General features: G+C 42.9%; 1 protein-coding gene across 2 annotated transcripts in view; it reads right to left on the bottom strand.

Annotated features, from left to right (window-relative positions):
- Positions 1 to 23,310, bottom strand: part of LOC100354436 (glutathione S-transferase A4) — a 29,109-nt gene extending 5,799 nt beyond the window's left edge. Inside the window, exons 1-5 of one of the 2 annotated variants that reach the window (XM_070074658.2) lie at positions 23,194 to 23,251; positions 10,915 to 11,021; positions 6,291 to 6,342; positions 2,538 to 2,670; positions 55 to 196 (exon numbers count right to left, since the gene is read on the bottom strand). In XM_070074658.2, coding sequence (XP_069930759.1) covers positions 55 to 196; positions 2,538 to 2,670; positions 6,291 to 6,342; positions 10,915 to 11,001 — 414 coding nt within the window. In that variant the 5' untranslated portion in view covers positions 11,002 to 11,021; positions 23,194 to 23,251. Of the gene's footprint in view, positions 1 to 54; positions 197 to 1,073; positions 1,399 to 2,537; positions 2,671 to 6,290; positions 6,343 to 10,914; positions 11,022 to 23,193 lie in introns of those variants that run through there. The other variant, XM_089333158.1, reaches the window with a different exon arrangement.
- Between the last annotated feature and the right edge of the window lie 1,588 nt (positions 23,311 to 24,898).

The raw sequence follows: 24,898 nt of genomic DNA, 5'->3' as shown, positions 1-24,898 counted from the left end.
TTTGAATATGTTTAGCACAGGAGATGGAACACACCCTGGGTCCTTGCATCCTACCTTCTCAAAGACAGGGAAGTAACGGGTTTTGGCTTTATTCAAGATTAAATCAATATTCTTCTGTTTTTCCTCGGGCGGTTTGAAGGCAGTCAGAGCCATCATCAGCATCAGGTCCAGGGTGCCATCAGCATACATGTCAATCCTACAAAACACCATGGGCTCTCAGATGGAAAGAAACTTCGGGTACAGGCTTTCCTAACCTGACACTGCTTTAGTATAAACAGACGTTGGGCCAAAGGCTTTTTGTTTCCCTTAAGCTGTCACTCTCCCAAATGATTTCTAGTACCAAAAGCAGCCAAGTCACTGGGATACAGTAGGGTCTCTGAAAGTATTTATTGAATAAAAGGATGCATTAAAGAATTAACAAGTTCATCTAGGTTGAAATCTGCCATAAGCTATAACCAAATGACTGAGTTAATTAAGCCTTTAAAAACTGAACTCAATGAAGCTTACTAGAAGTGCAAAGCTATTAGTACTGAAATCTTTTCACTTATTTAGAAAAGAAATGTAATTTTACAGATGCCCCTTGACATGGCAACCGAGAAGGGAAAGTTATTCAGATAAACAAGTCTATTTCATGCCCTTTAAAGTGTTCCTTTCATTGACAAACTTATTTTAAAAGCTAGTAAGGAAACTAGTAGTGGAAGGCATATTACTGCTATTTGCTGGTCTTCTATTGTGTTCACACTGTGCTAGCTATCAATCCAAGGACAGCTTTGTGTCCTCTATGATGTGTTAATCGCTCAACCCATTTGGTTTAATGATCTTCTGTAGTCCTGGTCTTTCTTTTTACCAGCATATAAAACAATAACATACCTTCATTGCCCTATCTGAATTACAAATCATTTTTCTTTATATTATTACCTGGCCCACTTGCTTTAGTCTGTTACAGTTTCTGCCTAATCTGGAGAAAAGAATACCAACAACACTATCCAAATAGTTTAGGACACATCTCTTGGAGGGAAAGTAATGGATTTTTTTTAATATCAATATGAATCAAAGCAGTGAGAAAATAGTCTGCTTTTGCATATTAATATTTATTTGCATTGTTACTAAAAGATTCCACACACAGTGTTTGAAACTGCTTCTCTGGACATTAGGGGATTGCAAGTTGGAAAGAGTAAATCATTTTAAAGATGGGGACACAGGGCGGGGGTGGGGGGCGTGGGGGTGCTGTGGCATGGTAGATGGTGGAGGATGACCCAAGTGCTTGGGCCCCCACATCCGTGAGGCAGACTCAGAGTAGTCTTCAGATCAGCTCAGCTCCAGTTGTTGCGGCCATTTAGGAAATGAACCAGTGGATGGAAGACCTCTCTCTGTCTCTTCCTCTGTCTGTAACCCTGCCTTTCAAGTAAATAAATAAAAGCTTAAAAAAATAAATGTGGGGATATGAGAAAGTTGGGGTAAGCTTCTATAATTTTAAGGACTTCTCTCATTCCTGGATTATGCTTTCTCCTTTGATTGAACGATTGAACTTGGGCCTTTCTGCCACCATGTCTTCTGTAAACACTATCCCATCACGTCCATGCTAATGGTAAATTCAGGTAAAATTTTGTAAGTTCAAGTGTTTGTGTTGTCCTAATCTACTTACCTCCTGTGACACTAAACTATCCCTGGCATTAATAACCCAATTGCTCTCAGCCAGGCCTAGTACAGCGCACAGCACAGGGAAGATATGCTTATGATTATACAAAAGAAGTGACTGTAATCCTTCACCTTCCAGTATTTCTCATGGGTCTTGGCAGCTCCTTCCAGCAATAGATGGTGTTCTTTCCAAGACTAACCTTGTAACTTGCTCTGATCTATAGAATGAGGTGGAAATGATGAGGGACCTGTCCTGAGCTCAGAAGGTAAGAGGCTCTCAGCCTTAGAACCTGGCCCAGCTGCCACAAAAACAAGCCCAGCATGAAAGCCTGGGGAACACTTGGTCCCTTTGTCTCTCAGCTGAGGGCCAATATCCCAAAGCAAAGCTGGCTGGCCAACTACTGGTTGACAAGAAACATATGAGTAAATCCAGCTGAGAGAAGTCAAGCCCGGCCCAGAGAGGTCAACCACCCAGCTGACCCTTAGACTGGTGAGCCCTAATACACACTTACTGACTTAGGTCACTGTGTTGCAAGTGTGATGCAGCATTATTTAGGGCAAATAGATCAGTAGTGCAGTGCTTAATACTTGTTTGCTGAGTCACTCATTTTTTTGCTCACGTAAAATAGTTTACCAGGTCATTTTCTGTGAACATATTTTGTGAGTAGAGGGGAGAGAACATGAGCGCTGAATGCAGACCTCTACAAGAACTACACAAAAGGAGGGAGATTGGAGTAGTCATGCAGAATTCTGCCTTGGCCTTCCAGGTCTGTCAAGGGCGTCCTCCCAGCAATGCCCTTGCCTTCTCCCCTCAGTGCCAGCTGAATGTTACACACCTTCAACTGGGCTCAGTTGGAAGCTTGGATAAGAATCAAGTACAAGCACAAACACTATAGTACCTGACTCTCTCCTTCAGGTCCTTCCCATACAAGTTGTACTTGGCAGCAAGGTAGCTGAGGATAGCTCTGGTCTGCGTCAGCATCATCCCATCAATTTCAACCAAAGGCACTTGGCCGAAAAGCAGGCACCCATCTGTGGATTGAGCAAAGAGAGGTTAAGGTAGATAGACTCCTGCAGTGGGTACAGGAAGTCTGCAGCATGGTGCATTAATAATTTCATGGAATGACTCCAAGCTTCCATCCAAAGTGAGGAGTTAAAGGCCCTAGCTAGTGAGGAATAGCTACCGTTCACTTCTTCTAAAATTTGAGATTTGTTTGATAGTTTCATTTACTGTTGTGTATGGATAAATCGTGATTATGTAAGCCTTTCCACATGTACTGTAATTAAGTTATACTATATGAGTTTCTGGTTCTCAAAGTTTAGGCTGCATAAGAATCACTTGGAGTGAGGGATTGTTAAGACATCCACTCTAGGGTGGGTCAGTTAAGGTACTCTGGTCCCACATTGGAGTACCTGGGTTAGATTCCCTGCTCTGGCTCCTGACTCCAGCTTCCTGCTGATGTAGACCCTGGAAGGCAGAGGGGATGGCTCAGGTAATTGGATTCCTGCCACCCATGTGGGAGACTTGGACTGAGTTCCCAGCTTTGGTCCAGCCTGGTCCTGGACATTGTGGGCATACGTAGAGTGAACCAAAAGATGAGATTTTCTCTCTCACTCTGTCTGTGTGTGTGTGTGTTTGTGTGTGTGTATTGGGGGCGGGTTCTGTCTCTCTGCCTCTCAAATAAATAAATAATTAAAATTAAAGTAATCCACTCTATTTTTCGGGTATTCTGATTCAGAGGTGGAGTCTGGGAGTCTGAATTCTTTAAAAATCACATTGGGTATCACTCTAGGTGTACTCAATGGCAGGATGGACATGATAGCAAGAACCCAGGCAGACTAGCGTTCATGTGTCAGCTTTAGCCCATTCTACCATGAAACTAAACAAATTACTTATCTGAGCACCAACTTTCTTCCTCTAAAATAGCAATAATATCTGTCTGATAGGACTTTGGAAGAATGAAATACGATATATGTAAAACTTAATATTGTCGGAAATCAATGTTCAGTAAAGTGAGTTCTTTTTGAAGTGGCCGCCTGTGTAAACAATTAATTTAAAGATGTAATACAATGGGCTCTTTTCATGGAGTCTTAAAGCAATGAGTAGGGTTTAAATTTTCACAAATAACCTGCACATACTTGAGAATGAGGAACTTGATCCAATATAGGAACCAAGGAAATTAATTTCTCCTACTTCTAAAACTGCTCACACCTGATTTAACAAAAGGCAGTAGGAGATGGGAGAGGCCATCCAGCCAGTGACAGTTCCCCAAAGGGCGAGCATTCCTGTCTAACTGGATGAGTGAAGCAAGTCTGGGACTCCTCTGAGACTCTGATATTTAGTGAGTCTTATCTGGAACAGTATCTCCCCTTCTCAATTACCCAGTCTTTTTGAGTTAGGAATAAGATCAGGCTTGTGACCATGCTTTGGAAATGTATTATTATTAATGGAGGGGCTGCAAAACGTCCGCTCGCTCCAGGTCTTTCTATATTCGTCACATGTTGAGCAAGCATCTAAAAGCCAGGCACTGTCCTGCTGTGGAAATATCGTAGAAATGATGCCTGCTTTAGGATCTGACCACCTTCTTCAGAAGGACTTCTAAAAATCGCAGATCACGAGAGAAAGTAAGGATCTTTGGTGCCATTTATTTCAATCCCCTCATATTATAGATAGAGCAATGCAGAGGCCAAGGGAAGTGGACATGATTTGCTGAAACTCACACAGTCTAGGGATAGCTAAGCCCAAAGAAGTGGGCCCCCTGAACATTGTCCCATGCCCTCTCTACTGTCCGACTCTGCTTCCTGTCCAAAAATAGTCATGCCCAGGAGGGTATCCCAAGTAACAGCATCAGGGTGGAACAATTAAGAGTTTTGCACAGGGGTGCACTTAGCCTACCAGTTAAGACACCAGCATCCCACATCAGAGTTAACCAAAGTTTGATAGCTGGCTCCAGCTCCTAACTCCAGCTTCCTAGCAACACAGAGCCTGGGGGACAGCAGGTGATGGCTCAAATATTTGAGTCCCTGACATCTACATGGGAGACCTGGATATAGTTCCTATGTGCTGGCTTTGATCCTGGCCTAGTCCCAGCCCTGAGAACATTTGGGAAATGAAACAGTAAATGGAAGATCTTGTTTTGCTCTCTCTCTCCCTCTCCCCCTTTTCTCTGCCTCTCAAAGAATGAATACATAAATAAAATGTTTAAAAAGATATACTGAATGTTAAACACGTCTTTTAAATAAGCATTGCAGCCGACGCCACTGCTCACTAGGCTAATCCTCCGCCTGCGGTGCCGGCAATGAAATTAAGAAATGCTGAAATTAGGGAAAAAAAAAAAAAAAGCATTGCCCCAAGCATTGCCCTTGGGGTCAGTGTTGTGGCATAGCTAGTAAAGCTGACATCTGTGACATCGGCTCCATTATGGGCACTGGTTTGTGTCCCGATTGCTGCACTTCCAAACCAGCTGCCTGCTAATGGCCTGAGAAAATCAGCAGAAGATGATTCAAGTGCTTGGGCCCCTGCACCCACGTGGGAGACCTGGAAGAAGCTCCAGGTTCCTGGCTTCAGTCTAGCCCAGCCTTGGCTGTTGCGGCTGTTTGGGGAGTGAACCAGTGGAGGGAAGACCTCTTTCTCTCTGTCTTTCCCCCTCTCTCTGTAACTCTGCCTTTCAAATCAAATAAATAAATCTTTAAAAAAATATTTTGTGTTAATTTCATGACTGAGGACACTTGCATTTCCTTAGGCACAGAAAATAAAAAGTAGGGCTATTAGAAGTTCAAAAAATAGGGGCCAGAGCGGTGGCGAATTAGGTTAATCCTCCGCCTGCAGCGCCGGCATCCCATATGGGCGTCAAGTTCTATTCCCGGTTGCTCCTCTTCCAGTCCAGCTCTCTGCTGTGGCCTGGGAAGGGAGAGGAGGATGGCCCAAGTGCTTGGGCCCTACACCTGCATGGGAGACCAGGAGGAAGCACCTGGCTCCTGCCTTCGGATCAGCGTAGCTCTGGCCATTGTGGCCATTTGAGGAGTGAACCAACAGAAGGGGAACCTTTCTGTCTCTCTCTCTCACTGTCTTTAACTCTACCTGTCAAATAATTAAATAAAAATCTTTAAAACAATTTTAAAAAGAAGTTCTAAAAATACTGTGAAAGCATTTTTCTCAGTGTGAGAAATTTTTCTGGAGAATTGTAATAATTATGGTCGACGTGTAATCAAGCTTGGATCTTTTCCAGAACCTTGATTCTCCTCTGTGACCTGCTGCAATGGTGTCTGTTAAGTAAGGAAAAGTGGACATTGACCATGAGATGTAGGACATCCCCTCCCATGGCTGCCTCCCTCTGATCCACTGGATCAGTATTTTGTAATTCTTCAAGGATTCTCCAGTGGGATGGGGAGTTTCAAGCAAGTCGGCATGGGTCAGCTCATGCTATCATGCCCATTGAGGTCACCAGCAAAACAATATTGACAAGCATTGTGAAGGCCAAGGTGATAATACATTTAGATATGTCAGGGACACAGTGAGCAGTCAAGCAATGTTACAAGCCAGGCTGTGCTTGCCTTTTTTTATAGTTATTGTTCTAGAGCTATGTGTTTTTTATAACAAAACAAATGTTTCTATTTTTCTAATAAGATAACATTGAATAATCTAGGCTCACCCTTCTGCAACTTTTCGTATTCTTCTCTTGTTTCCAAAAATTCTTCTTCAAACTAGATAAAGAAGGAAAGAATATTTTATTTTATTTTCCTAAAAAAGAGAGACAAAGTGAAATGCTGACAGCATGAAATGTCTAACAACAAATATCATCGGTAATGTGATAGGAATTGCATTGAATCTGTAGATTTTGCTTTAGGTAGTAAAGACATTTTAATTATATGGATTCTTCCAATCCATGATCAAGGAATATCTGTCCATTTTTTGTGTCCTTGATGACTTCTTTAGTTCATGTTTAATAGTTTTCATTGTAAAGATCTTTCACTTCTTTGGTTAAATTTATGCCTAAAAATTTTATTTTGTGTGTGTGGCTATTGTGAATGGGATTTCTTTCTTGATTTCTCTTTCTGTGGGTTCATCATTAGCATAAAAAAGCTACTGTTTTGTATGCTTATTTTGTAACCTGTAATTTTACTGAATTGGTTTATTAATTCTAACAGCTTTTTGGTGGAGTGTTTAGGTTTTTCCATGTACAACATCATATCATCTGCAAACATGGATAATTCGACTTCCTCTTTTCCAGTTTTGATGCCCATTATTTCTTTCTCCTCCCTAATTACTCTTGCTAAAACTCCCAGTACTATATTGAAAAAGAGTGACGAAAGTAGACATCTTTGTCTTGTTCTAGATCTGAGGGGAAAAGCGTTCAGCTTTTCCTCATTCAGAATGATATTGGCTGTTAGTTCATAACATATAACCTTTATAATTTTGAGGAATATTCCTCTAAACCTAGTTTGTGGAAGATTTTCATTATGAAGGGTATTGAACCTTATCAAATGCTTCCTCTGCATCTATTGAGATGATCATATTTTTTGTTCTTCATTCTATTGACGTGATTTATGATGTTGATTGATTTGCAAATGTTGAACATCCTTGCACTTCTGGGATAAATCCCATTTGATCATGATGTATGATCTTATGAGGTGTTGGATTCAATTTGTTGGTATATTGTTGAGAATATTTGCATCTATGTTCATTAAGGGTATAGATCTGTAGTTTTCTTTTCATGCTACATCTTTGTTTAGTTTTGGTATCAAATAGCCAAAGTGACCCTGAACAAGAAAAATCAAGTTGGAGGCATCACAATATCAGACTTGAAAGCATACTACAAAGCTATATAATAATACTATCAAACTAGCATGGTACTAGCCTAAAAAAAAAAACACATAGATCAATGGAAGAGAATATAGAGCCCAGAAATTAATCCTCATACATACAGCCAACTGATTTTTGATAAAATATTCAGACCATACAGTGGAGTAAGAATAATCTCTTCAACAAATGGTGCTGGCAAAACTGGATGTATGTAGGAGAATAAAATTAGATCTATACCTCTCACTGCACACAATAAAAATCAACTCAAGATGGATCAAAGACTTAACCTGAGACTATGAAGTTGCTGGAAGGAGATGGAGGGAAAACACTACAAGATATTGGTGTAGGGGATGACTTATTAGAGAAGACCATCAAAGCAGAAGCCAACAAAAGCAAAACTAATCAAATTGGAGTATATTAAACTCAGAAGTTTGCATAGCAAAGGAAATGATCAATAGGGTGAAGATATAGCCAACAGAATGAGAAAAAAATTTGCAAACCACCTATCTGACAAATAATTAATATCCCAAATATATAAGCAACTTAAAAAATTCAACAACAACAACAAAAAAAAAACAATCAATCCAGTTAAGAAATGAGCAAAGGATTTCAATAGACAGTTCCCCAAAAAAGAAATACAAATGGCCAACAAATATATGAAACAATGCTCAACATCGCTGGACATCAGGGAAATGCAAATCAAACCCACAAAAAGATATCACCTCACCCCTGTCAGAATGGCTAAAATCCAAAACACAGAGAGTAACAAACACTGACAAGGATGTGGACAATGGGTAACACTTACACACCTTTGGTGGAAATGTAAATTAGTGCAGCCACTGTGGAAAACCATGTGGAGATTTCTTAGAAAACTAGAAATAGATTTGCCACATGATCCAGCAATCCCATTACTAGATATACATCCAAAAGACTTGTACACAATGTATCAAAGAAATACCTGCACCACTCTGCTTATAGCAGCACTATTCACAATAGCCAAATGTGGAATCAACCAAGGTATCCATCATTAGATGCATAAAAAAAGTGTGATATATATACATAACGGAATATTATTCAGCTATAAGAAAAGAATAAATTTCTACCATTTGCAGCAAAATGGATGCAAACTGGAAGACATCATATTGAGTGAAATAAGCTGGATCCAGAAAGACAAATACCACATGTTCTCCCCTATATGTGTGAGCTAAAATTTAAAAAAAGAAAAAAAGTCTGTATATCATTATTGCTGCAAATATAGTTTTGTACAACTTTTTTAAAAAAATGATTTATTTATTTATTTGAAAGAGAGAGGAGAGGGAGAGAGAGAGAGAGAGAGACGTCTTCCATCTGTTGGTTCACTCCCCAACTAGCTGCAAAGTCCAGAGCTGTGCTCATCCAAAACCAGGAGCCAGGAGCTTCCTCCAGGACTCCCACATGGGTACAGGGGCCCAAGGACTTGGGCCATTTTCTACTGCCTTCCCAGGCCATAGCAGACAGCTGGATGGGAAGTGGAGCAGCCAGGTCTCGAACCAGTGCCCATATCGGATGCCGGCGCTTCAAGCCAGGGTGTTAACCTGCTGTGCCACAGAGCCAGCCCATCTTAAATTTCTTATTCAGTGAAGTATTAAGCCTTTTTACTGTAATGTATATTTAAAATATTTAATCTGAAAAAAATTAAAAAAAAAGAAAAGGGAAGGATGGAGAGTGAGAGAGAGGGAGGGAGAGAATTTCATTATATTCTTAAAATTGTATTTACAATGGGGCTGGCACTGTAGTTCAGTGGGTTAAATCACCACTTGCAGGGCTGGCATCCCACATGGGCACCAGTTTGAATCCCAGCTGCTCCACTTCACTTCTGATCCAGCTCCCTGATAATGTGCCTTGGAAAAGCAGCAGAAGATGGCCCAAGTGCTCGGGCCCCTGCACCCAGTGGGAGGCCTGGAAGAAGCTCCTGGCTCCTTGCTTTGGATCAGCCCAGCTCCAGAAGGTACCTTTCTCTCTCTCTCTCTCTTTCTCTCTCTCTCTCTCTCCCTTCTCACTATAACTCTTTCAATTAAGAAAAAAAGAATTACATCTACAAATCACATTGAATCTGTTAAAAATTAAAAATAACATTTTTTAAAGCCCCAAAATTTCCAGAATAAAATGTTAAAAGGAACCACAAATCTACCAGCTTCCATGCAGCTGAAAATTGTCACAGAGGTAAGAGTAGATTAGCTTAGACAGTGTTCCCAAGACCTTGTCTCCTTTCCTTATCTATGCATTTCCCTCCAAACTCTTGTCCTTTCTCTATACCTCCCCCAGTGATTTCTCCTCTTCCCTTGTCTCTTTTCTTTCACCTCCCTCTTAAATGTCAGTCTCCTTCCATTTCAGGACAGATCAGATTTTTCTTTGATGCTCATATACTCAAAGGAAGAAGTTAAAAGATCAAGACTCAGGTCAATGCTGTGGCACAGGGGGTTAAAGCCCTGGCCTGCAGTGCCAGCATCCCATATGCGTGCTAGTTCCAGTCCCAGCTGCTCCACATCTGATCCAGCTCACTGCTAATGTGTCTGGGAAAGCACTGGAGGATGGTCCAAGTACTTAGGCCCCTCACTCAGCAGGAAACCCTGAAGAAGCTCCTGGCTCCGCTTCAGATCAGCTCAGCTCTGGCTGTTGTGGGCATTTGGGGAGTGAACCAGCAGATGGAAGACCTCTCTCTGTCTTGATCTCTCTCTCTGTAACTCTGTTTTTCAAATAAATAAATCTTTAAAAATAAAAAAAAAAAGAAGAGCATGACTCAGGCAAGGTTATCAAAAGTTATCGTTGGTGTGTTTCCAAACCTTTTGTGAGAGTCCTTTTTGTCCCCCAAATCTTGAAGCAAGTGGTAAGATGAGCAGTGTAGGGGAGAAGGCTTCAAAAGGAAAAAGCCAAAACCAAAGAAATAAGTCCTTGCTCTGTGGGAGATGACATTCAAACAGTGAAAAGGAAGTCTACACATGCCTGAAACAGAACAATCCCAAAGCATTTGTGGAAGCCTATGGAAGAGTCAGTGGGGAGGGAATTTATAGTGCAGGCCTTGTGGGGGAGGGCACAAGGAGAGAGAGGACTGCAGCTAGGCCCAAGGTTCCAGCTGACAGCCGTGACTCAGGTGTGCAGGGGGAACTGCAAAGACCCAGAAAATCAGCTGATCCTAATGGAGAAACCAAGTCCAATGTGGGTCTCCCTTCTCTCTCTGTAGATCCACCAAGGTCTTTCAGCCCTGTGGAGCTCCCAGGACACCTCTCAGCCCCTCCAACTTCTCCCTAATGTCTCTTCCACCTCTGGGCCCCAGAACTACAATCCTTCCCTCCCTCATCCCCTACACAGGAAGGCTGCTAGAAAAGGAAAGAGTAGACGCAGCCTGGAGGCACCACCATAATTTTGAGGGGAAAAGGAGACCACTTTGATCCAACCTAAAATATCCTCCTTCCTTTTCCCAATCAGGAACCAACCTCCACTCCTGCTGCAGCCAGCAGCCAGCGGATCGACTCCATCCGGCCCCTGCCATTAAAGTAGTAGAGCTTGGGTTTGGCTGCCATGACTCCTGGTTCAGGGTTTCCTAAAAGGCAAAAATTTTAAATATATTTAAATAACAATACACACCATACAGTATGTCTCCATTTAAAGCAATTCTAAAACAGATATGCAAAAACTATTGTTTAGGGATGCATACACATGATGTAAAACTGGAAAAAAAAAAAAGAGAAAGTAATTATTATCGAAGAAGGATGGTGTTACCTCTGATGAGAAGAATGGGCACTGTGATTGAGGAAGGGAATTCAGGGCTTCTGAGAGGCCAACAAAGTCCTCTTTCTTGAGCTGAATTAGTCTTTATAATTAGTCTTTTTTTTGACAGAGTGGACAGTGAGAGAGAGAGAGAGAGAGAAAGGTCTTCCTTTTGCCGTTGGTTCACCCTCCAATGGCCGCCGCAGCCGGCATGCTGCGGCTGGCGCACCGCGCTGATCCAATGGCAGGAGCCAAGTACTTATCCTGGTCTCCCATGGGGTGCAGGGCCCAAACACTTGGGCCATCCTCCACTGCACTCCCGGGCCACAACAGAGAGCTGGCCTGGAAGAGGGGCAACCGGGACAGAATCCGGCGCCCCGACTGGGACTAGAACCCAGTGTGCCGGTGCCACAAGGCAGAGGATTAGCCTAGTGAGCCACGGCACCGGCCTATAATTAGTCTTTAAATTGTGCACAACTGTTTTTGCACTGTTCCTACTTTAGTAATGCTGTAGCTCGCAACTTAAGGCAAACAAAAAGCTATACATGTCAAGGTTTCAATGTATTCTGCCTCTGGCATTTTGAGATATGAACCAGGAGTTAATATAATGGCTTCATGGATGACCTTGCAAGACAAACAACAGCAGCAACAAAGATTTGCTAACAGCAGCAAAGAGGAGGCCCTGTTTGCATTAAAGTGTTGGCTCAGAATTGGAACTCCTTGGTTTCTGTCACAAGACTTCATTGAGTCCTGAGACGAACACAGATACAGGCCTGCACAAGACAGAATCCTGGTCCTTACCTGGTCACCAGTGAGCTGGGCCACCTGAAACTAAACCTCTGTCTGCTGTCGTGTCCTCATCTGCAAGTGGTCGGAATTACCCTGGGTGATCTGCAGCCTTTCAAGGTGGAGTCCCAGCTCCTGTCCTGCTTATAGCTTCCTGCAATACCTGCCTTGGGAGGCAGCAGTTGATAGCATAAGTGGTTGAGTCCCTGCCACCAATGTAGGAAACCAATATTGAGTTCCCAGAGGCATTTGGGGAGTAAATCAACAGATCAGTGCGATCTCTCTCTTTCAATGTCTCTCCCTTACCAATAAGTAAAATTTTTAAAACACAAGGAACAGTGCTTTGGAAATTCTGAGGCTCTATGCCACGCAGGGCGATGGCTGAGTCTTCTTTGCTCACATCCAACCCTCCCATCTCATATGCAACAATGGGTGCTTCAAGATAACAGCAAAAATAGACACTGTTGCATGTGGTGTCATAGCTTGGAGGATGCTGGAGGTTGTTAAGGAGGTGCCCCTATGAACAAATCATAGGGCTGTATAAAGGGAGACACATACATATATTATCCCTATGTCTGCTTCCTGGTTTGCCTTGAGATCATCCCTCCATTCGCCATCCTCCTCATCAGGTGCTTGAACCTATGGGGCCATTCTGTCTTGGTCAACAACATCCAAACCTTAAGTCAAAAATCAACGCTCATACACAGCAGACTCATAGAATGGCTAGAAAGAACAGGTCATCAAAGAAGGAGGTACCTTTCTCTGAAGGGAGGTGAAAATTCCACTTTGACTATGACCTTGTCTAAATATGATCAGAGTCGGTAAACTCAGAAGGCTTCCATAGCCTTGGCAACTCATGACAAGAGCCTAGGGTGATTACTGATGCCATAAACAAGAGTGTCAATTTGTTAAGTCAACAACAGGAGTCACTGTGCACTTACTCCTCATGTCCTCATGTAGGATCTCTGTCCTTAATGTGCTGTACATTGTGATTTAATGCTATAACTAGTACTCAAACAGTATTGTTCACTTTGTGTTTCTGTGTGGGTGCAAACTGTTGAAATCTTTACTTAATATATACTAAATTGATCTTCTGTATATAAAGATAATTGAAACTGAATCTTGATGTGAATGGAATGGGAGAGGGAGCGGGAGATGGGAGGGTTGCGGGTGGGAGGGAAGTTATAGGGGGGAAAAGCCATTGTAATCCATAAGATATGCTTTGGAAACTTATATTCATTAAGTAAAAGTTTAAAAAAAATTAAAAAATCAACCCTCTTCTTCCTAAGGACTTCCTCTTCAGTGTTTTAGTTAAAGTAAGCAAAGCTAACCAACATTTGGTTGGCCTTGCAGAGTTTGCCCATATACAAATCTATTTTGTGGATTTCACTGTTATGCTGACAAATACAACTGTGCACATGATTACGCAGCAGAAACTGCAGCAAGAGTCAGAAAAGAATCCTGAGAAAATCCAGGGAATATGTTACTACTTGTGAAGGACAGAAGATTCATTTGTGTTTTGATGTATCAGGGAAACATGAAAAGCCAAGTGCATGCCATTTTTTTGTGTTGTTCTCCAGAGGTTAACGGTGCACTTTTCTGTGTTATATTTGATATTTTAGGATGTTTGAGTGTTTTTTATGGGCATAGTTGGATAGATACAGCCCTACAGAGTGTATATGCCCTCCTCTGAATAAAAGTGGATGAAAACCTGCACAGTAATCGGTGTACACAAATAATGGAGACAAGATTAGTTATCAAACGTCAAGCAAAATAAATGAGGCCTCTGCATGTTTGCAGCATATCTGCCTTTCAGGAATGCAATCAAGGTCTAACCTTTGGTGAGTGTTTTACGCCTGTGTTTTTTGTAAATGGCACACCAAAGAAGGACAGGCAAGCTACTTCTTCCATAGTTAAACTTCAACATTCCCACATGTTTTTTTTTAAGCCAGAAGAAAACCATAAAGAAGATCAGACCTTCCTTTCTGTGAAACTAGCATTTGGTTCCAAATGCCATATGGTTGGATTGGTCTTCTAAGAGCTATCCAGGCATTGTGTGAAAGCTAAACATCACAACTGGTTATGGATAAAAACATCAGCCAACGACAGTGTCTTGAGATAAGCTTGGAAGCTAATTGCACTGGCTCTCCCCTGAAGATGTCTTGTGTTCTGATTGCTAAAAACAGGTAGCCTGGATGTGCACTAGGATTAATTCGTTTACAATCAAAATTAAGAAATTAAAACTCTATTGGATTTTGACACAACAGCAGCTCTGGGAAGGTATGGTCAAGTTTTCACTTGTATCTTTTGTTGAATTTTTTGGTACAAGAAAGATTGCAAAGCTTTTTAGAAACTTAGATCTAATTGTAGCTGTACTCATCTGTGTGGAAAATGTAACCAGTGTGGCTGCAGCAGATTTCTTCAGGTGTCCAGCACCCCTTGCAGAGGACTGTTTTATCCTATTAGCTGCGCTAATGTGCAGGACCCCAGTGTTCCAGGGCTACATTATCTGCAGCATCATACAACAACGACTAGAAAAGACCGTTCACCTCACTTATGCTTGTCTTGTAATGTCATTTCTGTGCTATAATGGAAGGGTTATAATGCATGAAACGTGTTTTTTGAGATTTTTTTTAAATGAGTATATGAGTCAGAATTCGATCACTGTTGTGGTGGTGGTATTTCCATGTGTAACTGGTGTGAACATGAGGCACTGCTTCTGATTTCTTGCAGTGCTCAATCCTCGTTTTTGCTTTCATTCTTAAATCATTTAGCTTGGCTTTCAATTTTATGTCCCTTAGCTTTGAGTTGGATCACAGATGTGTACAGAGAGTTCATATCTATGTGTTGCTTGTATTGCACAAAATCAGCACTGATGCTCTATTGCATTATGTGAATAATAAAAGCCAAGTATGGGGTGAAGGGAAGAAAGTAAAAGCTGAATATCACTGACAGATTATAATGAGAACATAACTGTTGATAGCCATAATTATATGCTAACAAAGTCAATTTGCTCCACACGGTTGTGCAGGTAGTCGGAAGCCTTTCCTCCCTATGCCTGTCCTGTTCCCTCTCTCTTCTGTTTTGGACTTACATTTTTTTTTAACCCTTAGAGAGGTTTATTTCCCTTCTTGCTCCCTGGACACCACCTATATTGGGTCTCTTTCCAGATTTGTTCCTTTTAAACGGCCTCTTTAGATGTGGCAGGTTGGAAAGTTCAGGAATTCCTAAAAACCTATCACTTTATTAGTCTGAGAGATGCTATGATTAAAGAAGAAGAAGAAGAAGAAGAAGAAGAAGAAGAAGAAGAAGAAGAAGAAGAAGAAGAAGAAGAAGAAGAAAAGGCACTTTGCTAAGCAAATGCCCTGATTAGAGAAACCATGTTTACATTCAGGAGCTCACTGACAAACCTGAAAATGAACTTTTCAATAAAATGAAAGTGAAGAAATATAAGAGAGGAAGGGAAGCGAACTCTGGAGTCCTCTGCTCTTCTTGAGTGCCCCTAGCAGGAAGGTTAAGGAGTCCTCATACTCTCCAAAGTCAAATAGAGGGCCGGCACTGTGGCATAGCAGGTAAAGTCACTGCCTTCAGTGCTGGCATCAGATATGGGTGCCGGTTCAAGTTCCAGCTGCTCCAGTTCCGATCCGGCTCTCTGCTGTGGCCTGGGAAAGCAGTAGAAGATGGCCCAAGTGCTTGGGCCCCTACGCCCACGTGGGAGACCCAGAAGAAGCTCCTGGCTCCTGGCTTCAAATCAGCCCAGCTTCAGCAGTTTTGGCCATCTGGGGAGTGAACCAGAGAATGGAAGACCTCTCTTTCTGTCTCTCTCTGCCTCTGCCTCTCTGTAACTCTGCCTTTCAAATAAATAAATGAATCTTTTAAAAAAAATTCCCTTCTTTCAAAGGCAGAGACATTTGGGTTTTAGAGTTACAAGTCCCCATTATTGATATTTTGTTAAAGGAAGTTAAAACTTACATAAATTTCACTTGGTGATACTCAGTGCAGTAGTGTACTTGGGAATTTTATGTGATGCCCTTGTTAGAGCCTGCAGAGATTCCCCTATTTCACCTCTCTCTGCTCTCTCCACATTCTCAGGCACATGAGAGCTGGAAGGATGTGACTTGGGAAGCCAGATTGTTAATAACCTAATAACCAGCACCTCAAATTATATCCAGTCACTACTTCTTGTGAAAAAAAAAAAAAAACACCAGCAAATGTTTGTGTACCCCATAAACAGCTGGCTCTGGCCTCAGAGTTTCCACTTTCAGGATGGATGATGATGGACTGACCTAGAGGGGTGTCATCAAAGAATAGAATCATGACTGATTTCAGAGCCCGGGAAAGGTGTAGAAGAGGAATTGGTGAGAAGATGGTGAAGGGTGCTGGGGTGCAGCCGGCTAGGAGGAAGAATTTCTGCTGCTCCATACGACAGTAGGATAATTATAGGTGACAGTAATTAACTGTGTATTTCAAATAGTTAGTACAGAGGAACTTGAATGTAAAGAAACGAGGAATTGCTTGGGGTGATAGATATACCAGTTATCTGATTTGATCATTTTATATTATATCCAGCATTGAAATGCCACATAGTACCCCAGAAATGTGTACAATTATCCTGCATCAGTCATATATTAAAATCCTCAGTAGGCCTGTAGTCCCCAGACGAAACTCCTCCCAGAATAGTTGAGCACAGAGAAGTGGCCCCATACCTCTCACCATCTCACACCCACCCAGGAACCACCTGTGCTCCCTGGAGTCTACACAGCAAAATTCTTTTTTTATTATTTTATTTTTATTTTTTTTAACTTTTATTTAATGAATAAATTTCCAAAGTACAGCTTATGGATTACAATGGCTCCCTCTCCCATAACTTCCCTCCCACCTGCAACCCTTCCCTTTCCTGCTCCCTCTCCCCTTCCATTCACATCAAGAATCATTTTCAATTCTCTTTATATACAGAAGATCAGTTTAGCATATATTAAGTAAAGATTTCAACAGTTTGCACACACATAGAAACACAAAGTGAACAATACTGTTTGAGTACTAGTTATAGCATTAAATCTCAATGTACACACATAGTAACACAAAGTGAACAATACTGTTTGAGTACTAGTTATAGCATTAAATCTCAATGTACAGCACATTAAGGACAGAGATCCTACATGAGGAGTAAGTGCACAGTGACTCCTGTTGTTGACTTAACAAATTGACACTCTTGTTTATGGCGTCAGTAATCACCCTAGGCTCTTGTCATGAGTTGCCAAGGCTATGGAAGCCTTTTGAGTTTGCCGACTCTGATCATATTTAGATAAGGTCGTAGTCAAAGTGGAATTTTCACCTCCCTTCAGAGAAAGGTACCTCCTATTCTTTCCACTGGGATCTCACTAGTGGAGATCTTTCATTTAGGTGTGTGTTTTTGTTTTTGTTTTTGTTTTTGTTTTCCAGAGTGTCTTGGCTTTCTATGCCTGAAATGCTCTCATGGGCTTTTCAGCCGGATCCGCATGCCTTAAGGTACACAGCAAAATTCTAACAAGGTGGCTAACTCCCAGAAGGCAGGGGTTACGTCTTTCTTCCATCCTCTGTGGAACCAAAGGAAGACCTTTCTATCCTCTGTGGAACCAACCCAGCATTACCCTGGACATGGTGGCTGTGCAATATGCATTATACTGCCAGGATGCTACTTTGAGATACCAGTTTCTAAAATTGAAAGATTCCTTGGTTCAATCTTTTATTCATTCTTTCAATATTAATCATTTATTGAGCTCCTACTATGGATAAAGTACTAGATTAGAAACTCCAAGCATAAAAATAGCTCCTGCCAGCAAAAACATCTAGAGTGTGAAGTAAGTCAGATGAAATGAGCACTCAGCACGGGATTACAGGAATTGCCCAGTCTTACAGAATGAGGGTATGTAAATGCAATTTAGTTTGGCATCCCCTCTGCCACCCACAAAACAGTACAGGTAAAAGGCTGAACCATGCCCTCTAATCCTTTTTCCTTGACCTCTAAGGAATTTCAACAAACAGCAGAATAAACCACAGCTGGTAACACAGAAGACCAAGTTTGTTTATGCTTCAAACAGTAAACCCAATTATTCTCATTGTATAAAAGTACATTGCAAAGCATAAAGCACAGGTGCAATGGAAATATTCATTCCATCTGTGGGAAATGAAAAACGCAGAGAACAAAGGAGCAGTTCTTTCTGAATTTCATCCAAAGTGCAAACACCCTGAGAACTCGGCTGCGGAAACACCCCGAACCCCAGGGAGGGGGAGGATTAGGTGAGCATAAACTCAAACCTGTGTGTTCAAGTCTGGTTTTTCTGCCTCTGATATTGGCCAACAGGTGTGTTGTGAATTAAACAAACCTGGCTTCCAGGGAGGCTTCTTGCATGGGTCTTAGGACATTGGGAGCTGAGCCCCCTCCCTCAGGGTTCACAAACTTTGCCTGAGAGGAGCGGTGGGGGTGCAGAGACCCAGCACATATCTCAGGCGGGCTGAGCAGACTGCAAGACAAGCTTTGCTCGTATGGCCCTTTGATGAAAACCAGGCCCCACATGTTGATTTTTTTTTCTTTGACAGGCAGAGTGGACAGTGAGAGAGAGACAGAGAGAAAGGTCTTCCTTTGCCGTTGGTTCACCCTCCAATGGCCACTGCGGCCGGCATGCTGTGGCCGGCGCACCGCGCTGATCCGATGGCAGGAGCCAGGTGCTTCTCCTGGTCTCCCATGGGGTGCGGGGCCCAAGCACTTGGGCCATCCTCCACTGCACTCCCTGGCCACAGCAGAGAGCTGGCCTGGAAGAGGGGCAAGTGGACAGAATCCGGCGCCCCGACCGGGACTAGAACCTGGTGTGCCGGTGCCGCTAGGCAGAGGATTAGCCTAGTGAGCCACGGCACCGGCCTGTATTGCATTTTCAATTCCCCTTTCCCTCTCCTTTTTCTACTTGTTTCTTATAATTGGTTTGGGCTGGGAAACAAGAGCCCCACATGTGACTGAAGTTTCTGCACAGAGTCACTCCTGAGCAAGGGTACAGGTACTTGAAGGTAAGTGCTTGAGAAAAGTATGTACAATTTAAAATAAGGACTCAGTAAAATCTTACTTCTGAATGCTCCCCTCTCATATGATAATGTGTGCAAACTTCTGACCATAGTAAAGATGAAAGTGCTACACACACACACACACATCTCCAGATCGCAGCACCATTCACATGTGAGAAAAGTCACACTTGCTTCTTATACATAACATTCTCTGAGTGTGACTGTGGACCAGCTTCTGGGAGCCAGTCACGAAGGCAACAGCTCAGTCCCTGGATCAGGCCTACTGAATCGGTCTATGTGTTGAACAAGGTTCTCAGGTGATTCCCAGAGACATGAGGATAAAGCTGAGAAGCTGGACTCACAGAGAAAATCCAACTAACCTGCACCTGGGGCCCAAGGTGTGGTGCCAGAGCTGTTCTTTGCAGGGGGGGTCAGGCAGGCAGGAAGTGCAGGACGTTCTGTTTAAATAGTAGGCTGTGCAAAGGGTCACATGCTGGAGTTTTTTGTGGCTAAGGATAGTGAATGTTCAGGGAAGAAGGCAGTTGGGAGGATTATAAGTCAATTTTCCATGGGAGATCAATCTGTACATTTTTCAAGAGAGGAATTCCTAGGATTGAAAGCCCTTGCAATTCTCAAACTTAACAAAGCACCAGATGTGCAGGTCCCAGCCCTAGGGCAAGATCTGAAAGAAATGTAAGGTTCCTCAACTTTCAAGTGAGGCATTCATTTGGAAGGAGATAATCTTAGTTTCTCCCAGTTTGAAATACCTTTCTGATCTTGTTTTTCTTCTGATGCCCTCATTCTTTGCCCTATATAAACTCTTATCAACCTGAACACACATCTTACTCAGAAAAGTGAAATTCAACCAACAATGTTAACAGTCATACTGAAAAATTTGGATAAAACTAAACATATTTTTCTCTATTGTCTGAGTAATTTAGCAAAAAATGACTGTTACTGATTTTTCTGGATATGATTTGAAAGGGACTAATTTAAGAGATCAACATTTTTAAGTGTACAAGAATACTTCAAGAAGTTCATGGACGACCGGCGCTGTGGCCTAGTAGCCTAAGCCTCCACTTGTGGTGCTGGCATCCCACGTGGGTGCTGGTTTGTGTCCCAGCCGCTCCTCTTCCCATCCAGTTCTCTGCTGTGGCCTGGGAAACAGTGAAAGATGGCCCAAGTGCTTGGGTTCCTGCACCCAGAAGGAGATCCCCAGAAGCTCCTGGCTCTTGGTTTCTGATCACCCCAGCTCTTGCCATCATGGCTATCTTGGGAGTGAACCAGAGGAAGGAAGACCTTTCTCTCTGTCTCTCCATCTCGCTCTCTCTGTAACTTTACCTCTCAAATAAATAAATAAAATCTTTTAAAAAAAGTTCATGGAAAATAGAATTAAAAGATGTTTATTTTGGTGCAAAATTTACAAAATCCATGCATACTGGGAATCTTCAAAAAGTTCATGAAAATGTGTATTGTGAAAAGAAACTATGTGTGTATTTCAAACATTTTTGCATTACTTTTTTTTTTTTTGGACAGGCAGAGTGGACAGTGAGAGAGAGAGACAGAGAGAAAGGTCTTCCTTTGCCGTTGGTTCACCCTCCAATGGCCGCCGCGGCCAGTGCGCTGTGGCCGGCACACCGCGCTGATCCGTTGGCAGGAGCCAGGTGCTTCTCCTGGTCTCCCATGGGGTGCAGGGCCCAAGCACTTGGGCCATCCTCCACTGCACTCCCGGGCCACAGCATAGAGCTGGCCTGGAAGAGGGGCAACCGGGAAAGAATCCGGTGCCCCAACCGGGACTAGAACCTGGTGTGCCGGTGCCGCAAGGCAGAGGATTAGCCTAGCGAGCCGCGGCGCCAGCCCAGCATTACTCTTTTTAATTTTCCGAAAAACTTTAAAAATTACTGACACATTAAAAATTGTACTGTGAAACAGTAGCTTAATCCTCCGCCTGTGGCACCGGCATCCCATATGGATGCCGGTTCTAGTCCTGGTTGCTCCTCTTCCAATCCAGCTCTCTGCTGTGTCCTGGGAAAGCAGTAGAAGATGGCTCTAGTCCTTGGGCCCCTGCAGCCACATGGGAGACCAGGAAAAAGCTCCTGGCTCCTGGCTTCAGATCAACACAGCTCCAGCTGTTGCAACCATTTGGGGAGTGAACCAAGGGAAGAAAGACCTTTCTCTCTGTCTCTCCCTCTCACTGTCTGTAACTCTACCTCTCAAATAAATAATTTTTAAATTATTTCTTAAAACTTTTTTAAAAAATTGTACACATATAGGGTACCGTGTGATGTTTCAGAATATGTTCGCTTATCCACAAACTTTTTAAAAGTTCTTATCTTTAATTTATTTGAGAGAAAAGACCCTTTCCAGTTGGAAACTCAACCCAGGTCTCCCATGTGGATGGCAGGAACTCAGCGACTCGAGGCGTCCCTGCTGCCTGTCAGAGTGCGCATTAGAATCAGGAACCAAGGTTGGGAGCTGGACCAGGCAGTCCACTGTGGGACATGGGCATCCTAATCAGGCTAGGTCAAACTTTTTAAAGTACCCTTTTATAATATGTCAGAGAAAGAGTACTTTAAAATTGGAAGAAAACAATTTTAGCAACACAACCATGGTTTTCAGTATAGCTTTAAAGCATAGCTTTATTATAGTTTCAATTTCACTTGAAAGTTAGGGTGATCAGGGATTCTTTCTCTTTGTATTTCTAGCACATAACATGTTAGGAAAAGACTTAATTAGTTGAATTTGACATGTTATTAGCCAAGCCAACATGGCATCCTACATGGAACCAGCCCCTTAAAAAAAAAAGCCATGTATTACATGGCATTTTTACTACACACAAAACAAACGTTTCTCTGGGAAGTGGGTGATCACTTATGGAGTAAGATGATTAGGGAGGGAGGAATATTCCAAGCTCATATGCTAAGGATCTTTTCCAGACAGTCCCATATTTCATTTTCAAAAATTGAGTTTCCTACCACTGGGTTGATTCACATTCCCAAACTCACAACAGGTTGACTTACTCCGTTAAGGCCTTCACATTTGCTCAGATGGAAAGTACACTTGAGCCAAGAAGAAGATTCCCACTCCCCAGGTCCTCAAGGCCACGTGGAGAATAAACAAAGTGAGCTACCTACATGGAACCAGCCCCTCCAGGAAAGCTACTCATTGCTGTCCAAAGACTGTGTCAGAGCTGGACTCAGAGAACCTCCGCTTTGCAACTCAGCATGGTCCCCTGGGTGCTCAGGACCCTGGAGGTAGACCCCAGTGTCAGATCAGTCAGATCATTCAGATTAAATCTCCCAAGCATAGATGGAGTAGATACTTAGAGACAGGACAACATTGTTCATCTGTTAGGCACCAAGGTGTAATGAGGCTGACACCTATGTCCTTTTCTCTTTTTTTGACAGGCAGAGTGGACACTGAGAGAGAGAGACAGAGAGAAAGGTCTTCCTTTTGCCGTTGGTTCACTCTCCAATGGCCGCCGCGGCCAGCACACTGCGCTGATCTGATGGCAGGAGCCAGGTACTTCTCCTGGTCTCCCATGGGGTGCAGGGCCCAAGCACTTGGGCCATCCTCCACTGCACTCCCTGGCCACAGCAGAGAGCTGGCCTGGAAGAGGGGCAACCGGGAGAGAATCCGGCGCCCCAACCGGGACTAGAACCCGGTGTGCCGGCGTCGCAAGGCGGAGGATTAGCCTATTGAGCCATGGCGCCAGCCTCTATGTCCTTTTCAACTGCCTACAAAGACACTTGAGATGTGCTAGAGAAGGAAAAAATGCAATGGCTCAAAAATTAATTATTAGTTTTCAATTTTATTAAGCACATTATATCACCCAATCAATGGAAATACTGCTAACATCAAATATACTTAATTTTTAAACTACATTTCATGTATGACATGGGTGTGGAGGCATGTCTGATAATAGGTATATCAGCACAGGTGATGAAAGTCTCCAACAGGCCTTGTCCAGATATACATTTGCTATCCCAGTTTCATTTCCCTAGCAACTCTGCAGAAAAAAATATATATAATACATATATTCTTTTTATTTTCATAATTAAGTTTAGTGGCTTAATTAACCACAAAGTTAAAACTAGTTTTCTCTATACATTGCAAATTTGGCAGCAAAATATTTTAACTATTCAGGCCAGTCCAACAAGAGTTTATAAGAATTCACCACTAACCTTAAGTCTTCTAGGCGCTGGTTGCTGGAGTGCTGCAGGGAGATTAAGTGAGGATTTATAACCCATTCTGTTCCTATTGAAAGCTCCACCCACTCTAAGGATTAGGCAATGTGCATGCAGGTTTGCACACACATCTCTGAGGCTTCACTTTATATCCACTGTTTGAATGTTTGATAATGCATCAAGTTACCCAAGGAAGAACATTTTCTGAGAACCCCTTTGTACCAGGCACTGTTTTAGGTTTTGAGTCTGCAAAGGTGGGCATCATAGACCCAATTCCTCTTACATTCATTCAAGCTGGGGGAGACAGGCAGTATAAATACACGAACAAATGGTTTGTTCAAGATAACAACAGCAACAATATATCAGGTGACTGTAACTTGTGGATAAGTGAATTGCATGGCAACAAAGGAACCGGGGGAACACTGTGTGTCTGAGTCCACTCTGTGCTGCTGCAATGGAACATCTGAGACTGGGTAATGTCTGAAGAACAGAGATTTATTTTTTACAGTTCTGGAAGTTGGTAAGTCCATGGTCAAGGGACCAGCATCTGGTGAGGGTCTTCTTGCTGCATCACCCCATGGCTGAAGGCAGAAGGGCAAGCGCCCACAGCAGACATGCATGCCTGAGAGTAGAAGTTGGGAGATGGATGCATTCTTCTTTTTAAATATATATTCATTTATTTGAAAGGCAGAAATGATGGAGAGGAGAAATAGAGACAAAGATATCTTCCTTTTGCTTGCTAACTTCCTAAATGGCTGCAGCAGCTACGTTTGGGCGAGGTGGAAGCCAGGAGCCTGGAACTCCATCCAGGTCTCCCACTTGGATAGCAGGGGCCCAAGCACTTGGGCCATCTTCCACTGCTTTCCTAGGTGCATGAGCAGGGAGCTGGATCAGAAGCAGAGCAACTGAGACTCCAACTGGTGCTCTGATACATGATGTCGGCATTAATCTGCAGCTCTACAACCCCAGACCCCAGCTGTCCTGTTGTATGCCAGATTCTGGAACCCCTGCAACCGTCCATTTATCCGTGGCCGTGCACTCTAGCCCAGTGGTTCATTTGTCACGCTGTTAGTCTATGGACCTGATGCCTTCCTCTGCTCCTCTTGCTCCCTGTCCCACGTGAAAGCAGTCCTGAATCTGGGTTCAGCACTGAGCATTCCAGCATGCTGATTTTATTTTAGGATAGACGACCCTGTCCCTGACCTCCTACTCCACGATCAAGTCTGGTGATTATGAACATGGGAGGGTAGTGGTGCTGAAGCCTGCACCCACAAAGCAATGTGATAAAGCAGGGTAATGCTACCTGAGGCAGGATGGGGGTGCAGGGGACTGGTTCCCTATGGGGAAGTGAGTCACACAATTCAAGGTCAGGCAACAGTGAACAGAGCAAAGGGAACTTTTCTTCACTGGAGCCTGGCCTTCATTTGTTTTGTCTTGTTTCTTTTTGTTTGTTTGTTTTTGTTTTTTGTTGTTGTTTTTTTCTCTGATCCTTTAATTCAGTGAGGAAACCAGCCTTCCAGCCTGGTTTGGTTTCCTCCAAGACAAGTATGGAGGGGCCTCTTGCAGCTGATTAAAACCCAAAAGGCAACACTTGCACAATGGCTTCAGGTTTTACAGGGCAATAGCACTTGATGGATAAAACACATCAAAATCAGAGCAAAATCACCCAAACTTGCTGCCATCCCACAAAACTCAGTACTAC

This window comes from Oryctolagus cuniculus, chromosome 5 (assembly GCF_051225735.1).
Source record: "Oryctolagus cuniculus isolate XC-2025 breed Fujian yellow rabbit chromosome 5, ASM5122573v1, whole genome shotgun sequence".
Lineage (NCBI taxonomy): Eukaryota > Metazoa > Chordata > Mammalia > Lagomorpha > Leporidae > Oryctolagus > Oryctolagus cuniculus.
Note: the sequence above shows the minus strand (reverse complement) of the source record. Positions and strands in the feature narration are given on the sequence as shown.